Source organism: Desmodus rotundus, chromosome 9 (genome assembly GCF_022682495.2).
Source record: "Desmodus rotundus isolate HL8 chromosome 9, HLdesRot8A.1, whole genome shotgun sequence".
Taxonomy (NCBI): domain Eukaryota; kingdom Metazoa; phylum Chordata; class Mammalia; order Chiroptera; family Phyllostomidae; genus Desmodus; species Desmodus rotundus.
This window is the reverse complement of record NC_071395.1, coordinates 92,599,476-92,619,664: the sequence shown is the minus strand read 5'-3', so window position 1 is coordinate 92,619,664 and position 20,189 is coordinate 92,599,476. Positions and strand designations below refer to the sequence as shown.

Here is a 20,189-nt window from a genome sequence, read left to right as displayed (position 1 = left end):
TAGTGCCATATAGCACTTAATATTGGTTTGTTGATTTAATGATTTAAGCATAAGAATGCCATAAAGTCTTACTAAATAGCCTGCTGAGTGTGCATTTCTACAATCAGTTCATCAGTGCCGTCAAAATAAACTGTAATGAGATTGACTTCAACCATTTCCTCTTGTATATGCACTGCATTGCTATTCATCACTTTAGAGGGCTTATTGAACTAATTATGTTTATCCAAGTATGTTTCTTAGTAGACAGAGGGCTTAAGGTCAAAGGTTTTGTATCTCATAACTAGTCTAGAGGAGATAATCAAATTAGTTTACTAAACAAACTGTGCTTTAGTGAAACTATGCTGGTTTCTAATGCTTTTGTTCATTAGGCCAAGTAATTTTGTTTCTAGGACATAACTTTTTAAAACTGTAAAAACTGGGAAAGTTGTGCATTTCCATTTTTCTGGGACCTTTCAGTTTTCCCCCAGCATTTCTGAAATCTTATCTGCAAGTTCCTTCAGCACCCAGAATGTAATTCATTTGGATTTGGAGACTTCAGCAAACTAAACTCCTTTAAATCAGTTAACTATCTCAGATTTTAATTCCATTATATGCGTATTTTAGATCTTGAAGACCCTTCAAGCTTATTTCTTTTTATTGGGAGTAGGTTGGGACAGAAGCGAGATAAAGCTCAAGTACTAAACACTCTACTCTTTCTTATTTACCTTCGCTCTTGCCAGAAATATACTTAAAAATCCTTGTTGTTGCCATAAGCATTTTTTTTCTCTTGCAAACCTTAGTTCATTTTGGATGTGACTCTAGTTCTAGAGTACATAGGTATTTTATCAATCATTCCTTACAATTTGTATTTTACAAATTTCAAAATGGCTTTTGCAATTTCCTTTGAGGCTCACAAAGCTCATTAGGAAGGAGACCTGATTTGAAGCAAGGGTGTACGTAGAAGTTTGGGGGAGACCTCCAGGCAAGAATAACCACTGGGCTTTCAAATAATTCAATGCCTACCAGGCTTAGAGGCCCATTCTGAAGCTTGTGGAGAAGTAGGCAGGGGACAGGTCATGCAAGACTTTGGCATGTATCTTTAGAACCAGCAGCAGCCATAAACGGTTCTAAGCTCTCAAGAACACACTGAAGTAGAGACCAAATTAGGAGTATGTTGCAGTGGCCCTCCCAGATAGTTTTTATCTAATACCTATATGGCATTGGATAATGCGAATTCAGACTGAGGTCAGGCCAGGAAAGGTAGAAATGAACATGGCTGACAGTACACAAGACAGTTTTTGATGACTATTTACAAGGAAAAGTTTGCAGTTTGTACAACTGAACAGATGGTAGTGCTATTCACAGTAACACTATTAAGGAACACTATTAAGGACTGGGTGGTTTTTGTAAAGATTGTTGGTCAAAAGTACAGATTTACTCAAAAAAGACTTGCATTCTGAATGCAAGTCTGTAAAATACTACATGTTTTGGGGATTATTTAAATGTATCAGTCAAGATTTTTTTTTCCTCTGTGGTAGGTAGTGGCAAAATAAGGAAGTCTTTAAAACATCAACCTTTTAACTTCACAAAAGGTCATTCTTGACACACTTCTGTTGGTTGGTCTGGAAGAAAATATTAAACCACCCCCAAATATCAGTTCCTGTCAATCTCAAACAGAACTTCTAGTTAGAGCTGCAGACTGCGAATAAGAGTTCTTCAGTTTTCAGTCCAGGATTGATAACTCTCCTAGAGTATAAACAGAGAGATATTGAAAACTAGAGAATAACAGAATAAATGACTCAGGAATACATTCAAAACGATTAAATTTCTCTTTTACCATAAGCCGAATCCATGTTGGATTCTCTTCCTTTCTCTTATTTTTCTTTATATGGAAACCTGCAAATAACTTAGTGTTCCCTTTGGACTTCCACGTTCTTAATGACATGTTCTTGGGGATGTAGAGAACTATCTTGAACTGGTTAAAAGAGCGATATACCTTTAATACCTTGTTAAGCAAAGCCTGGACATTTCACTTAACATGCCTGATAAGGGTTCCTACTAAATGTCGATTGTTCTCTAGGAGCCAGTATTTCAAAGGTTATATGCCCCAAATGGTCTGAGTATAGTTCAAACTGCATTTCTAACTCTCCTGAAGTGGACTGAGGTGGATGTTCTGCCTCTAGATTTCTTCAAAACCTATAGTGACCACCATATACTCCAAATATTTTTTAACAATTCACATTGTAACAGTTCTGTCTCAGGCATTATTTTCATAAAAATCATTAAACAAAAAAATTGTCAGGACATATTGTAACTTTGATTTTAGAAATGTGTTAAATTTATACCTTGAATAGTAAGCTGGTACTATTTCAAGTCACCTCATCAAGTTAACTAACAAATACATACATCCATGCACATAATCTGCTACTGGTATCAAGAGGGCAAGATAGTTACCATGTAATAATTCCTTCTAGAACACTTCAAAATGTTCACCATTATTTCAGAGTTTTACCTCTCAATCTGTAGTTCTTAAAGCATAAGGAGAAATCTGACAGGAAATTTTGTTAAAAAGATTACAGGAAAGGAATTAACAAGCATTTTGAGCTTTCAAGTCTTGGATTTTGCCACGATGTAGCAGAAGGGGTCATAATGTACAAACTATTTGCTCAGTGCAGAAAACATATCTATCTCTAAGCAACTTGAATTCTTAAAGAGTATCAACATCTTATGTACAGTACAGACAAGCATTTGGTTCAGCTACTGAAGAAAAAAACCTTTCCTCCAGTAAGCTACTCAATAGGATTTTTCAGGGCTTGGTTTTCAATACTGAAAACTACAAATAGTAAATAAAGATTGTATGTAGTTGTACAAGTGAATACAAAAAAAAGATAATAAAGTTTGATCTGCATAGTTATTTTTAGTCATACGTAAGTCTACAGTAAACAAAAGAAAAAATACAGGTAAACTGTGAGACAGAAAATAATTTAAAATAGAAGTTCCAGCATACACATTTTTTAAAAATCCTCACTCAAGGATACGTTTACTCATTTTAAAGAGAGAGAAACATCAATCGGTTGCCTCCTGTAAACGCTCTGCCAGGGGATCGAACCCGCAGCGTAAATGTGTTTCCTGACTGGGAATTGAACCCACAAACTTTTGGGTGGATGGGATGACATTCCAACTAACTGAGCAACCCGACCAGGGCACATACCTATCCTTTTAAAGGATCATTTTAAAAATTCTGCTGGCAAAAACTATTTTAAAGTGACCACAGTTTTGGAGTTTGTCCTTAGTTTAAGTTGAACAAAAATATTTAAAGTGGCTGCTTATACAAGTGGACAGAGCTATTTTTAATGGATTGTTCATATGTTTCAAAAACATTTATTGTGATCAAAACATAGGACATAGCTATGCTTTAAATATTTGAAGGTAATCTATTTAGACTAGCACACTAATAGCAAACTAAGCAGTCTAAAAGGAATTAGTATGTATGTGCATATATAATTTTCCTATACATTATACATTGATATATGACTAAAATATTTTTAAAAAATAAAACACTTCAGACAGAAGTTAAAAGTCCATCAATCGGTTTTTAGTTTGCCCCTTTCTGCTAATAAATGACACAAAAATAACACTGGCACTAATTTTTACACAGACTTAACATGGAAGCATCTTCAACAGAATGAGACACCACAATGAAGGCTTCATGAATAATTTATTCCATTTGAAGTTTTGTGTTTTTTTTTTTAAAAAGTATAAACCTTTTCATTTCCTCAATCACAATTTGTACAACTCAGTGTTATGGCATTCGGCAGCAATAGTGTTTGTTCCTTATTCTTTTTTTGTCACGTTAAAAAAAAAAAGCAATTGGACCATATTAAGTGTCACTGCTTAACAACTTTAAAACGCCCCTTCATAAAGTGACCAAGCTATTTTGAGAGTTGATGCCGACACATGTCCAGTAATGACGTTACAATTTGTAGTTTAAATTCAGTAACTGTAAGGTCCACAAATCCAGTTTACTTTGAAAACTAAAGCTATTTTAAAACTTTATGAATACATCAACCTGAGGAGTATTTTAGGTCCCAAATCCAGTTTTTAAATTAATACTCCACAAAAAAAGAAAACACACACACACACACACATATATATATATATATAAATTTAACCACAGTTCTGGGCCCATTAGAACACCAAGAAAAACCAAAAGGTTAAGATTTCCAGATGATTTGGGGGGTGGGGATGGGGCAATAAATGTATGTCAAAAACATTTTTCCTTAATTTAGACAAACGAAAGTCTTAAAAGGAAACCCAGACCCAAACCTCACTCGTGCACATTAAATGTGTTAATAGACTGATGTGCAACGCCATAGTGGGTGAGAGGCAAATTATGTGATGCAACAGCACTTAAAAACTTCCTTTTAATGTATTCAATTTGAACATTTTAAATAATGCAACATAGTATTTTGATATTACAGTATTAACATAGTGCTTGATTAAAGATCTGCAAATCTTTGTAGTAACACATTAAGTTAAAAATATTACCTCAGAAGGTAAATATGAAGACAAAAGGAAAATAGTTTAACACAGTAATCTGTGCCATACTGACAACTGATTACGAATACAGCTGAGGATAGTGGACTAAGTAGTAAGAGCTTAATTTTAGTGGTTTAAGAAAAGTTTAGAAAGATTAAAAATTACAACTACTTTAAAATTTAAGTATTACATATAAGTACACTTGGTGGCCTTCTGGCCAAACAATAAGGTGTACAGAAATTTATTCATACAGTGTTAATTCACAGTCCTGATAACTGAATGGCTTGCATAAGAAAGGTATGGCTAGATGTTTCTCACTGGCTGGAAGCAGACATTATGTAAGTAATCTTTTTAAATGCCAAAATGCGGAGCTTCCACCCTGCTTTGTAATGGGTAACTGCACAAAAAACAGGTATTAGCACTGTAACAAAGAAGTCAAGGTGTTGGTGATCAACTGGTATGAAGCATATTAATTTTGCTGACCTATTTAAACAAAAGAAAACAAAACTACCCACACTTGTCTGTGACAGTGCATCAGTAAGTCAGATCCATCATCCTGCAGAAAAGGCTTTTTCTTCCTGAACTCAGTCTCCTGACCTTTTTTAATGGCTATTTAGTATGTTTCTATGTGAGTGTGAACTTGTATATGAAAGAAAGAAAAAAATCCGTATCAGTAAATCCTGTTATGTAGGAACTACTCCCTGGTGCCCAGATAAAATGAAACTGTTTACTAGGTTCCTTCCTTATGGCTCCATATAAAAGAAACTGTCAGGGAATAATTTTTTAAAAATTTATTTTTAAACTGAAGTGTGGTTACTAAAGGCTAGTGATTTTAAACAACTGAGATCATAGCTTTTATTTTTAAAAGTCACTATTGTGCTAAGTATATAAAAAAGGATACACTTTAATACAAATTCCAAATAAGCGTCTTCTCCTTCAAATCTCAGACAAGTTTTTTAAAAGTAAGTACGAAACAAAATGTGCCAACATAATCTGTAGTGTGTTAGCATAATTTAAAAATGAATGCAGGGATGTGATCTTTAAATTTTAATTTCAAAATATGCTGACCATTGGGATCACATATAATTTTGAAGAAATGATTGAAAAATCTTTGTAACCAATTGTATTCTTTTTAGGAAAAAAAAGACTTGTTAATGTTTTCATACACAATTTGAAGCAGTTATATTGTTCATAAGAAAGTGATATTTAAGTTAGGCATATAGTATTTACAAAACGTTTCAGTAAAAAATAAAACAAAACATACTGAATTACTGTTTTGTAAATACAATTGACTTTGTTCTTGTAGAGAATTAGTGAACTTGTGAATTCAGGATTTTGCTAGACTGTTTCCAAGAAAAAAGGTAGACTTGGCGACTGTGAATTCAAGTCAGCAACACAGGCAGGAGGCTAACTTGGACTCTCTTGTGAGCAGCACTGTAGAAAGGATTTTTCAAGGGGGTAAAGCCTGCATAAAGCAGTTATCTTGGCATGTGCAAACAAGAAGGGGGAAAGCTGTATGTGAGGAAGGGGTGAATTAAAGTCCCTAAAATTCAAGTCCCTTCTTTAGGGAGGTGAGAACCTCCTTGGCATATGTCCTGCCTTAATCTGAGCTGTGTTATAGAAAAGTACAGACTCTGGTGTTTGGGACTGTCATCTCCAAACCAAGAAAATTAAATAAATAAAAAGGCAAAGGGGGAACAAACAGGTTAAGTTTAGAAAATGGTTTTTAACTAGTGAAAGAGTCTGAATACCAGAATTCACTGAGAATCTATTTACACCACAGTCTGATCGCACACACACACCCATACATAATGCAAACTCTCACACACATTCCCAATCTTTAATTTAAAAAAAAAAAAACAATCAAGAGTGACTGCTCTTAAAATAATTTGTAAAATGCCTAGAGCCGGGCTAAATTTCAACCTTATAGCAGATCCTGAAGATATTTTCATAATTAATAATATTCTCATGCCTAGATGTGCCACTGTTAAAACTGAAAAAAATTTTAAGCATGTAACATTAAACACCAAAATTAGTTTATGCATTCAGTAGCAAATGTTTTTCTTGTAAAACTAAGTTTTTTCACTGGAAATGGCCTGAAATATTAGTCATAGCCCTAAACCATAGTACAAAATATAACTGAAGAATTCTCATTTTATTCTAAGTTAAACCACTTAACAATATCACTTGTATATTGCCATTATGTTATTCGGTAAAGGTGTGATATATAAAATGCTGTAAGACCTGGTACCTTTTCAATTTATAAACACAGTGAACTTCATTACTGTACATGTACTCTGCAACTACAGCTTAGCTGTAAATCCTCCACACGCAATGGCATGGACATTATTCCCCGTCGATTCCCATTGAACTGTACATTGAGACAATACAAATTTACTGTCCCACCCCCCTTACAAAAAAATAATACTCTAAAAGCAACCCTACTGCAACTTTTTAATTAAGACGATTACATATATTTTTAGACCAATTGCTTTAAAGCAAGAAGGCAGTATAAACCTTCTAGGAAAGTTTTATAAAAGAGGTTAAGAAATATAAGACAATTTATACATTTAAAAACTTACAATAAATAAGAGATGCAGGCATTTTGAATACTAAATACTATACTCCAATACAAGAACATCTTGATGTTCTGAAGCCGTATGTTGAAATTCATTGTTCCTCGTTTCCTCTCCATGCTTTTAATATTCATTTAACATGACTGGGTACTATGGCTCATTACTTTTCACAAATACTGTGACTGGAAAAAAAAGGTTAATTTTGCTACGAAAATGTTATAATACGTTTTGTATGATCAGTCATCATTCTAAAGAGTTCAGTATAGTCAATGAAAAATAGCAGGGTTATAGCCCCCCCCCCAAGTCTGAACAATATTTGTTGAAGTAATAAGAATTAGACCCCATCACAAATGACTTTCACTGAGAAGATAATTGTAACTAATCTTGCAGCGAAATGTCTTTTTTCCTTGTTCTTTTCTTGTACAGTTCCATCAAATGAAGATCACAGCATATTCATGATAAAGTTATATAACTGATTCAGCACCACAAAATGAATTGGGAGACACGAGCGTCTGTCCTGGATTGCAGGGTCACAGGTCAGCCAGGAGAGTGCATTGTACTGTTCCAAAACAAACCTGAAAAGCAAATAAACTGTTTTTATACTGTAGATTTTGGAAGTAGTTTCCAATTAAGGCATCTAAGATTCGAAGTCACTTTAAAAAAAAAGGTGGAAAGTATGGAATAATGAGTCCTTGGGGAGAGTAAAGATAACTAATTTTCATAACAATTTTTTTCAAAAGTAGATTCCATGTGTTAGAAAAACAAAGCATTCATTCTGAATGATATTATTCATCTAAAAGACATAAGGGTGTGCAACTGTCAACTGCCAAAAGTGAGAAAAATATGTAAAGATCAACACTATATTCATTCACAGTTACGATGGAGAACCACCAATGGTAAAGAGAGCTGTACGTACCTGAGGACATCTGAAGTCTGATTTGAGTCAAGTGGGTGGGAGTGTTTACTGTGAAGCAGCTCGTCAGATTGCACTGAAGGCACGTGGAGGTGCAAAGAGGCCTAAAAAAGTAACAGGATATCAGCCAAATGAAAAAACCAAGGTCTCTTCCTTGATGAAATACATTTTAGACCTATGTAAGGAATGGGAGTCCCTGCTAAAATGCTTGTTGTTCTTGTTTAATTCAGTACAGAACTAATTTTTAGGTGTGTAATATACTGAATCTTACTTCATTTTCTTCAGCTTTTATTGTTTTTGAGACCACATAATAGTCCTTAAAAAAAGGATTTTCAATTATTTTCTAAGTGTAACATAAATGTTTAAGGAAGCACAAAACTGATAAGCCTGAGTACAGTCTGTTTCTAAGTTACATAGAGCTTAAGCCTATACAGATATACCTAGAGATGTTGCACTGAACAAACAGGGGTAAGCATATGAAAATATTTTTCTTATAAAGTTATAAATCTTTTCCCCCCCTTGGTTAAAATAACTTACTTAAAAACTATAGGAAGATTACCCTGGCTAGTGTGGCTCAATGGATTGAGCACCGGCCTGCAAACCAAAGGGCCGCTGGTTCCATTCCCAGTCTAGGGCACATGCCTGGGTTGTGGGTCAGGTCCCCCGTAGGGCGTGCACAAGAGGCCACCACATGTTGATGTTTCTCTCCCACTCTTTCTCCCTCCCTTCCCCTCTGTCTAGAAATAAATTTTTAAAAATCTTTAAACAATAAATAAATAAAATTAAAACTACAGGAAGATAGAGTTGAAACAGGCAAAGCAAGGGTAAAGAAATATTTGAAAAATCCAACAGATTTATTTTCATCTTGAAAACCAAACTGATTTTCAGGAAATACTCTAAGAAATCAGGTGCTTCTCTTGGGTTTTACTGATAGTGAACAATCAAAAATGCCACACAGCTGCTCTGGGTCCCTAGGCCATTTGAAACAAAAGCCCACCTCGCTTTAAAGTATGCCCTGCAGGAAAATGAATCTCTAATTATCAGTCAAACTGTGTTCATTTTCTGTTCCCCTGACACTTTGTATAAAGCTATAAATCTTAAAGCAAAGCTATCTTTGGTAAAATTGTGAGCACCCTAAGTAATACAGAGCACAGATGCCTTCTTCTGCCACTCAATTTCAGAATGGAGTAACCACTGACATACCCATTTAGGTATAGCAAAGAATAAAATAAATCAATGTTATTCTTCACATTTCAATTTTAAAAAGTGAATCCCTTTTAAGAGAGTGTGTGTGTGTGTGTGTGTATAGTGTTAAAAAGTTTTAACAAGATGTACTGACTGCAGAAACTGTTGGCAGATCTCGTTCTGTGTACTGCAAAAGGTACTATCTTATATTCAATATTTACATGTGCTCTCTCCTCTACAAATGTAATATATGTATAAACTCTTCAGTTGTATATTCAAAAATATAACCAAAGATATATATGTTCCAAACTGTACATAAACTCCTGATTTGAGTTACAAGCAAGTCTCATATGGCAGATCACTACAGTACCAGTGCCCTAGAATCTATGATAAAAAGATATTCTGATCATCTAGGTAACAGCCTATTATTTTTCCTAGCAAAGAGAAACATACAAGGTGGTTTTACTGCCTATGGTATAGAAATAAAATGGTATGTATGAACACAAAAGGTGAAGAAATTGTCTTAAGTTATGTCTTACTAGGTAATTCACAAAAGTCCTAATCTTGTAAGCTGTATCTGAGGGTGAATGCCCAGGTTACACTATCCTCTCTGCAAATAGATACAGAGTAGAAAAGAATGTGGATAGTCCCTCAGACATTTTGTAAAGAGGTGTTTTCTTGCGAAACACTAAGGTCATGAACTATTAGTAGGTATTACACAATCCTTTTTTGTGTATTAAAGTAAATTTAGGAAATGGTAGCTAAACAATGTTATCTGCTGCTGTTTTCCAGAGCATTTAATGTTCACCCATGAGCTGTAACACCGAAAAGGGGACAAAAAGCAAGTGGAGCATTCCCAAAGGACCAAAGAAGCCTTTGTTTTGCATGCACTCCAAGAACTACTATTCTGCAGAAAGCCCCTTGGGTATAGGTTCTTGTAATGACATCTGCATAGACCACTGCACATATACTGGAAAGGAAAGAAAAGTCATAGATAAAACTAATTACTCCAACTGACACTCTCTAAATATATTATTGCATTAATAGTCATTTCAGGTCAACAGCTATTGTATTCTTTACGAATGTACTACAGAAGTTCACTACTTAGTCTCAAATGACGTTGACTCAATAGTATGTGTGCCAAGGATATCAGGATTTAATAACAAGCTTAGAAGAGAACAACAAGCCAGTTGTTTCATGTACCCATTGAAACTAAAGCATACTATCCAACTTTTACTCTACAAACAAAAATCGGTTACCAAGGAGTTAAATTATCATGACCTATGGAATAAAAGAGTCAACTTCTGGTGGTTTTATGTAAGAATATGTGAATTAGGTCTGAATTTGTTATTTTGAAATAATAGTACAACAGCTACTATTTTGTTAATACAAAGTCTGGATAGGGCTTTCATATCTCATTTTACCATTTTATGACTTATCTCAACCTTGTTATATCACTTGCTAATGAGTTTGTGCTGATAAAATAAGTCACTATGGGTCTCAGAATCTCATTACTTGAATACCACCCAATAGTTTTAACACAGTAACTTACACAATGCTAGAAAGCTTTTATGAGAAGTGGTAAATGGATTTAAATATCAAGTATTCTTACAATGATAATGAGTCCTTTAATCCCCCCAGAAACGTAGAATAGGAGTGTAGTATGAAGTAATTCAAAAAGTAATCATTAAAAGATCCAGTTTTTAATCTTGAGTCTACTACCAAGTTATGACTTTAGACAAGTGAGTTTTTCTGAACTGTACTCACCCAGAAAATGAAGTGGTTAGATTAAAAGTAATACAAGGGCCCTGGCTAGTGTGACTCAGTGGATTGAGCGCCGGCCTGTGAACCAAAGGGTCATTGGTTCGATTCCCAGTCAGGGCACATGTCTGGGTTGCGGGCCAGGTCCCCAGTGGGGGACGTGCAAGAGGCAACCACACTTTGATGTTTCTCTCCCTTTCTTTCTCCCTCCCTTCCCCTCTCTAAAAATAAATAAATAAAATCTTTAAAGAAAGTAATACAAGGTTTCTTCTAGCTATAAATTTCAGATGTACAGTTAAAAATAATATAAGCAAGGGTTCCAGAAGTTCAAGATTTAAAAGTTCCAACTTAATAAAATTTAAAAATTAGAGTTGTTTTTTAATTAGATAATCTCTTAGTGATATTGTGTAGAAAGTCCTATGTAGTGATGCATTTAAGACCTTAGACAAAAGCTACAAGGTTTCAAAAAGCCACTTCTATATTTTGTAGTATGTAAGCCATTAATTAGCATTATTTAGGAACTGGCATAGAAATGGCAATACCTTAAGAAAAAGGGGACACTGATATTGTGCTTGAGGACATGCTGACCAGAACCAGTCAGGTAACGGACCCGCTTTGGCAGTTGATACAAAGTAACCAAGGGCCAATGGTTGCTGAAGAATATTAGTTACTTCATCATGAGACTCTGTTGAAAGTAGCCGATCAGTACCTTGACCCTTAAAAAGACAAAATTAAAAGTGTGTTAGTTCATATGATATATCTAGACACTCAGTGTAAATACAGAATGGTTGATGGAAATCAGTCTCATAATATTGTCACTTCAATCTTTAAAAATACTGAAGGATATTAAAAAAAATTCTCTGTACTTAGTAAGAATATCATAATTAGTAATAGCATTAAAAGAATGAGTTTTAACAGTTGCATAAGGAAATAAAATGCCAGCTGCTTAATAAGTTTGTATTATTATGCCAAGCCCATGTTCTGTGTGCATAAATCTTTGTAGCTGACTGAAAAATACAAAACAGTCAATGAAATTTCTAAATTATTTCCTAAAACTCCCTAAACCACAGGTGGCAAACACAAGGCCCGCAGGCCGAATCAGGCCCTCCACCTTGTTTTATCCAGCCTGGCACCTTGTTTCTACCCAGCGGCACCAAGTTCCTTGACCCTAGTTAAGGAGTAGTTACATTTATACAGTCCTAAAAGTACATTCAACCCTTTGAAGGCAACTGCGAGGCTGATGTGGCCCCCAGTGAAAATGAGTTTGACACCCCTGCCCTAAACTAATTCCTGACCATCACACCCCCACCTAAAAGGTGGATTAAAATTTAGCTTTGTTCATCTAGCACTACCTATAAAATGCAACTAATGTTTTGGAAAGTATTATAACAGCATAAAGGGGCAATTATTAAGTGATGTTCATATCCTTTGAATTAGTCAATGTACTTTTTAGTATTTATTTTAAGGAAACACATAAAAAGGAAAATGCATGAAGATGTTCATTGTAACATTACCTATTACAAAAAATAAATAAATAAATGTCCAACATTCTGGGAATGATACAACAAATTATGCTAAAAAAAAAAAATGCAGTGCAAAAAAACAAACAAAAAGCTGATTATACTTACTGAAAGCTACAATATAAATACATGTGGAAGGTAATTTACTAAAAGTAAAAATGGTTTTATTAAAGTGGTGAGATTATTGGTGCTTTTCCTCATATTTTTTCCCAATAATCTCTTTTTTTTCAGTTAAAAAAAGAAAGAAAAGGAAAGCATGCAAGGTAAGAATGGACAAAGACTCTTCCTTATTTTAAAAAGCCAGGTTCTAAACATATACATACTAAAATAGTCAAATAACCACTATATATAATTTCACTCAAATAAAAATGTTATTCAGATGAAGTCCAATTAGTTTCAAGTTCAAACAGAAAGAGAAAACAGCCTGCTTCCATAACTGCTAAAAATAAAAAGGGGCTAGGGGACAGGGTGGTCAGTATTTTTTCTGTTCTTACGAGAAAATCAGTGTTTCTATTATGTTCCTTGTCACTGCCCTGACATGAACGGCAGCTCTTAGAGCAATACACTGATTATCAGACAACCCGATCCTATACCTGAGTAGAAGCTATGGTGAAGTGGCAAGAAAAACACAAAAGAAGGATTAACACCAAGTAGTGTAGAGGAAGTCAGGGAAAGCAGAGCCGCAGAGACCCTCTTGATGTATAATTCAAAGTACTCATGTCAAAAGGCAGAAATGTATGAATGCACTGTTAATCTAACTATCTGCTGATTTCCAAGGGAAAAACAGTGCTCTATTTCATGGATCAATTCATTACTAAGTTAATGAATGACATTTAGATAAACTGAACTTTTATAAGGGGGTTACCTTGCCAGCATCACCTCCATGGGGGTAATGAGATCCTGGAGAATGTACAGGAGACCCCGTTGGAGATGCAGGAAGAATATTAATGATATCAGGGTCAAGATCATCTGCTGTGTCTAACAAATCAAAGAGACCCATTCCATCTGCTATAGGATAAAGAAAAAAATATTAAATATTCCATTTTTCATCTCACGGTTACTTATAGGAGAGAGTTAAAATTAACTTAACCAACATCTATGGAATGCCTGCTATGTGCCAAGTACTGTGCCAGGAGCCGTGTAAATAATTACGCATAAAACATAATTATGCATAAATAAGCATGTGGAGTCTGAATAATGCTCCCTAGCCCCTACAATGATAGTCTGTGTCCTAATCCCAGGAATCTGTGAATATGTTACCACAAAAAACTTTGCAGATATGATCAAGCTAAGGATCTTGAAAGGGGGAGATAATTCTGGCTTATCCAGGTGGTCCAATGTAATCACCTCATAAGAGGAAGGAGGGCAGTAGGTTTAGAGTCAGTGAAAAAGATGTGCCAATACTATAATGTTGGTGAAGATGGAAAAACAGGCCATGAGCAAGAGATGGATACAGCTGGCAAAGGCAAGGAAACAAACTGTCCCTTTCTCCAGAAAGAAGCAACCCTGCACTCTTTGACGTTAGCCCAGTAAGACTTCTGACGTCCAGAACTGCAAGACAATAAAGTGTGTGTTATTTTAAGCCACTAAGTATGTCGTAATTTCTTAGAGCAGCAATTGGAAACTAGGACAAAGCAAACACAGTATGCTCGAAATGAAAATGTATTTAAAATAAGACTATTCCATGACTAATACACTCAATCCACTGAGCCACACCAGCCAGGGCACATTGTCTTTTAAAGTAAGTAAATGTTTATGAGGTAATTCATAGTTCTGATATCAGTAAGATAGAAGAATGATTATATTAGTTTCCTGTTGCTGCTTTAACAAATTATCATAAACCTGTTGACTTAAAACATTACACATTTGTTTTTTTACTGTTTTAGGGTCCAGAAGTCCAAAACCAGTTTTGTTGGGCTGAAATCAAAGTGCTGGTCATTAGGCCAAAATCAAGAAGCCAGCAGGGCTATGCACCTTCTAGAGGATTCCGAGGGTAATCTGTTTCCTTGTCTTTCCATCACCTAGAATTGTATTGCTTGGCTTATGGCCCCTTCCTCCATCTTCAAAGGTAGCAGTGTAACCATTGTTTTCCTGACTTTGCTTCTCTCTGTTTTCACCATCTGGCCTTCCTCTTTTACGTAGAGTCAAACTTCCCTCTTATAAAGAAACATGTATTGCATTTAGGGCTGAACTGCATGACGCTGGATAATCTCTCCATCTCAAGATCCTTAATTTAATCACATCTGCAGGGTTTTTTTGTTTTGTTTTTGCCGTTTAAGGAAACATTCACAGGTTTCAGGGACATTCACAAGACATGGATATGTTTTGGGAGGCATTAATCAGCCTACAATCAGCCATAATTATTAAGACTTATTTTATATATGTAAACCTTTAAATAATTCACCTACCATTGTTGGGATTGAAAGCTAAATCCAAATTTTCGGTGGTATAAGTAGCTGAAGCTACTTGCACAGAAGCTGAAGTAGGGAACACAAGTATATGAGTACATGATGTATCCTGCGGGGTATTTAGCTGAGACGTCTGCATGTTTAGAGTGGTGCTTCTTCCAAATACAGAACCAGTTGACACAGAATCTGAAAAGAAAATGAAAGGTATTTTTCTTTTAATAAATGAAGAATCAATTTAACATAGTATTTAGAAATTTAAGTGCTAAAGAATTAACATAGCTAACCTGGCATAATAACAAAAGAGCCCTGGGGTTCCAATGCTACCAAGCAAGCACTGAGAATGCTGGGAGAGTCTGCAGCAGAGATACCACACATTCTACACATGTCTTTGAGTCTTTTGCTTAGAGACTGCAAGTTTCGACGACTCAGCAAACAGCTCCAATCTGTGGGTATCAACAATAAAAAAAAATATCCAAAGAAACATCATTATTAACACCCTATAGAACCAAAGTTAAAACAAAGGGGTCTCATCATTAAGCCAAAAGTGTCTATTTGTGATATTAACATTCTTTATCACCCTAGCTTTAATGTACATCAGTATCAATTAGTATCTGTTGAATAAAGGATGAGTTGAATAATAAACAAAAAAGGAAGGGAATGAAAAATGAGAAAAAAGAATAGTAATAATGACACTGATATTAAAGTTGTAATATTATAAAATGTACTTTTGAAATTTGAATTAACCTATTTGGCCTACACATCTGTGGTTCCTCTTTAAAAATAAAAATCCATTAACAGAAAAAGTTTTTATAACCTATGCGTTTTATTTAATGTACCCAGATGTGGCCTGAACAGTGTTATGAATTAACATAAAACAGAGATTTAAGTATTAAATAATAAAAGCACAATTTTACCTTTTAATTCTCCATGACCAATCCTTCCTAGACGGCCAATTACAACTCTCCATGGTAATGAACTCATTTGTACAAGTCCTAAGCACCATTCCCAAAGTTTCTGTAGACCAAATCTTCTAGCAGATCCTTTTTTCCTACGAGCCCTATTGTATAAAATAGAGACTGTGATCAATATTTCTAAAATTCAAATGACATTTCCAAAGAGCTCAAATTGATGAAAAACTGGTCCCTTAATTTTAATGCTTCAAAATTTTTACACAAGCCCTAAGCAAGAATGCATGTAAAATCCTAGGGTGGGGGTAGGATGCGGGGAATGCTAGTTTGTGGAGTTTTTTAAAACATGCATTAAAATGTACATTTAACTCTGAATGAAAAATTGTCCATGAACCAACAAAATTCACCTGAAATACTGCTCTACACCAGAGATTGGCAAAATTTTTCTTTAAAAGGCCAACATTTTAAGTTTTGTAAGCCATCCAGATTGTACTGTAACAATCAAACTCTTGCTACTGCAGCATGAAAGCAGCCCTACATAGTACTTAAATGAGTGTGGCCATTTGGTCCACAGGTTATACAGTTTGCCAACCCTTGCTCTAGACTTTAAGTTGACGAATATCAAAAATAAAACCCCACTTCTCAGACCAAAACACATTGTTGTGTTTTCTGCATGCATGTCCTTTATTAGGCAAGTATGTAACTAAGTACTCTGGCTGAACAATAGCTACCATTGAATATTCACTATGTATCAAGAATTAAGCCCAATTTACATGTAATACCTCATTTCATCCTAACAACCCTGAGACATAAAATTATCTTCCCAATTCTGCAGGGAAGCTATACCTCAGCTGGTTCAAGATCACACAGCAAGTGGCAGAGCTGGGATTTGAAACCAGGTCTCTATGACTATAGAGTTGGACCTCTTTCTTAACCAATCTACAACTTCTACTTTCCATAAAATGGCAACACTATTCTTGTATTAGAAAGGTGGCACTAGTCTTTCTCTACTCTCTTATCCTTCACAGATAAGCATACTCGCTCCAAAAGCTTACCATATTTTGCAGTATATAATGAGCACTTTTTTGGCCAAATTTTTGATGGAAAAGCAAGGATGCACATTATATGTGGGTAGTATAATTCCGTGTGTGTGTGTCATATATATATATGTTTTTAATTCTTTTATTTATGCTTATGCATTAAAAGTGTAGCTCTAGAAAGCAATAATGATATCTGTATGCAAAATAATACCCTGGATACAGTAATCAGTTTTATATACAAATAAAAAATTGAATTAAAAAATTTAAACAAAAGATTTTTTTCTCTGAAAGTTTGGGCCAAAAATGTGGGTGTGCATTATATACAAGAGTGTATTATACATGGCAAAATATGGTAATTAGTACAGCCATCCCATTTTAAAACATGAAAATTGTGTCAAGGAAATGTATAATGTACTGCTTTAAGGTTTATACAATAATAAATCTTTATAACCAAAAATATAAAATTGATATTTCTATATTGTGATTTTTCTTAAATATTTCTATACATAACCAATTTTGGAACTTAAAAGAACAGAACCTTTATATAATAAAAGTAAAGGGTAGTACCAAATCTTGAAAGTAAAAATTACTGCAAGTACATGCTTTTCAAGATCTCTTAGGTGGTGTTCACTAGCTTTGAAACATGTTACTAGAAATGTATATTAATTGATAACATGAGGCCCTCTGTTGTGACCAATTAAGTTACAGCCTTCATAAGTAAATGGCCATGATATCTAATTACTACTGAGAATTCTAAAAAGAAAGTCACCATTTTCAGAAGACACTCTGGCATTTAAATGGTAAAATTTTCAGTCCACAATTTTAGTAAAAGAAGTTAACTCAGTTCATTTAGGGACTATATCTTAGACAGAATATGAAAAAAGTAAATCTTCTACAGTGCTTTACTAGATTTTTTTTTTTTTAATTGCAGAGGGCTTTTTAGTTTCATGTTTCAAAAAATTTTCAGGCTAAAATCTTTGCTTCAAGCCTATGACAAGAAATTTAGGATCTTCATCTCTTTTGTCTGTGCAACAGATTAATCAAAATTACTTAAAAGGTATTTTATTGATTATGGTATTACAGTTGTCCCAATTTTTCCTCCTTTGCCCCTCTCTACCCAGTACCCCTCACTCCCTCAGGCAATCCCCACACCATTGTTCATGTCCCTGTGTCATGCTTTTAAGTTCTTTGGCTCCTCCATTTCCTATGCTGTACTTTACATCCCCATGGCTCTTCTGTAACTACCTATTTCTACTTCTTAACCCCCTCACCTCTTCATCCATTCTCCCACACCCCTCTCCCATCTGGCAACCATCAAAACACTCTCCATATCCATGATTCTGTCTCTGTTGTTCATTTGCTTAGTTTCTGTTTTAGTTTCAATTGTTGATAGATATGCATTTATTGCCATTTTATTGTTCATAGTTTTGATCTTTTTATTAAGGAAGTCCCTTTAACATTTCATATAATAATGGCTTGGTGGTGATAAAATCCTTTCATTTTTTCTTGTCTGGGAAGCTCTTTATCTGCCCTTCAATTCTAAATACCTTTGCCGGGGTAGGGCAATCTTGGCTGTAGTTCCCCGCTTTTCCTGACTTTGAAAATTTTTTGACAATCACTTTTAGCCTGCAAAGTTTCTTTTGATAAATCAGCTGACACTCCTATGGGAACTCCCATGTAGGTAACTACCTGCTTCTCTCTTGCTGCTTTTAAGATTCTCTTTAACCTTTGGAATTTTTATTAGTATGTATCTTGGAGTGGGCCTCTTTGAAACTCTCATTTGGGACTCTATGTGTCTGGGACTTGTATGTCTATTGCCTTCACCAAAGTAGAGAAATTTTATTATTTTTTCAAATAGATTTCCAATTTCTTGCTCTTTCTCTTCTCCTTCTGGCACCCCCATGATGTGAATGGTGGAATGCTTGAAGTTGTCCAAGAGGTTGCTTACACTATACTCGTTTTTTTGGATTCTTTTTTCTTCTTGTTCTGATTGGTTGTTTTGACTTCCTTATGTTCCAAATCATTGATTTCTCAGCTTCATCCACTCTACTGTTGTTTCCCTATAAATTGTCCTTTATTTTAATTAGTGTATCCTTTGCTTCTTACTGGAAGTGGTTTTTTTTTTTTGCTGTTGAGGTACTCACTAAGTTCATTGAGCACCCTTATAACCAGTGCTTGAACTCTGTATCTGATAAGATTGCTCATCTCCATTTCATTTAGCTCTTTTTCTGGAGTTTTGATCTGTTCTTTCATTTGGGCCATGTTTCTTTGTCTCCTCATTTTGGCAGCTTTCCTGTGTTTGTTTCTATGTATTAGGTAGAGCTGCTATGACTCCCTTTCTTGGTAGCATGGCCTAATGTAGTAGGTGTCCTGTAAGGTCCAGTGGCATATCACCTAGGCTGGGTAACTCAATGTGCACCCTTTGTGTGGGCTGAGTACACCTCCTCTTGTAGCTGAGCCTTGACTGCTGTTGGTAGATCAATAGGAGGGATTTACCCAAGCCAGTCAGCTGCAAGGATGGCTATGACCACTGACCACCACCCTCTGCCCTCCAATGAAACATCAGCTATGCAGGGGCAGGATGGTGTGGTCTATAGCTGCCCACTGGGTGCACAGGCTCTGGTGTTTCTTGGGTGGTGCCGGCCAAGGTTAGCCCCCGTCTGTGTTCTGCGCAGGGCCACCCTGCATGAGTTATAAAGCTTTAAGAGATGGCTACTACTTGTGCTGGGCTTGGGGCCACTTAGCAAGAGCTACCCTGGTGGGGGCTTTCTGAGGCAGCTGTTGCTTCTTTGGTAGGATTTAGGAAGTTGTGAAGTATGAGCCTAGATCAGCCATTCATATGGAAAAGTCACACAGTTAATAGTTTGAGTTGGCTTGTAATTGGGTGGGACAAAGTCTCAGGAGATCTCCAGGGCAGGGCAAATATGTTAGCCAGGTTGATGGTGTCTCAGATATGGCACCCACCTGCCAGCTCTATGGCTCTGTGGGTAAATGCCTCATAAAAGGGACAATGGCCTCTGCCTGCCCTTTTTCTAGGAGAAAGCTGTCCCCCAGTTTCTGACTTGACACCAGACATTTCAGTTCCTCCCCGTATGCCACTGGTGCCTTTCAAGCTGCTACCCTGGTGCTGAAGCTCAGAGGAAGTGAATCTGAGTTAATCCACGTGTGGGTTCTTTGTAGGAAACTGCTTGGGACACTAGAAGTTTTCTGTACCAACTTAATCTCTGCTATTTTTTGCAGCCAGAAGTTATGGGGACTCATCTTCCTGGTACTGGAACCCGTGGTTGGGAGGCCTGATGTGGGGTTGGGACTCCTCACTCACATGTGAGTGAGGATTTTTATCCACCACATGTGGATGTG

At 35.7% G+C, this 20,189-nt stretch overlaps 1 protein-coding gene across 1 annotated transcript in view; it reads right to left on the bottom strand.

Annotated features, from left to right (window-relative positions):
- Window positions 1–3,678: 3,678 nt before the first annotated feature.
- Window positions 3,679–20,189, bottom strand: part of MED13 (mediator complex subunit 13) — a 98,316-nt gene continuing 81,805 nt past the window's right edge. Inside the window, exons 24-30 of the mRNA XM_053910930.2 lie at window positions 15,796–15,938; window positions 15,166–15,324; window positions 14,882–15,067; window positions 13,339–13,481; window positions 11,496–11,669; window positions 8,011–8,111; window positions 3,679–7,669 (exon numbers count right to left, since the gene is read on the bottom strand). Of these exons, the coding sequence (XP_053766905.1) occupies window positions 7,537–7,669; window positions 8,011–8,111; window positions 11,496–11,669; window positions 13,339–13,481; window positions 14,882–15,067; window positions 15,166–15,324; window positions 15,796–15,938 (1,039 nt within the window). The 3' untranslated portion in view covers window positions 3,679–7,536. The remainder of the gene's footprint in view (window positions 7,670–8,010; window positions 8,112–11,495; window positions 11,670–13,338; window positions 13,482–14,881; window positions 15,068–15,165; window positions 15,325–15,795; window positions 15,939–20,189) is intronic.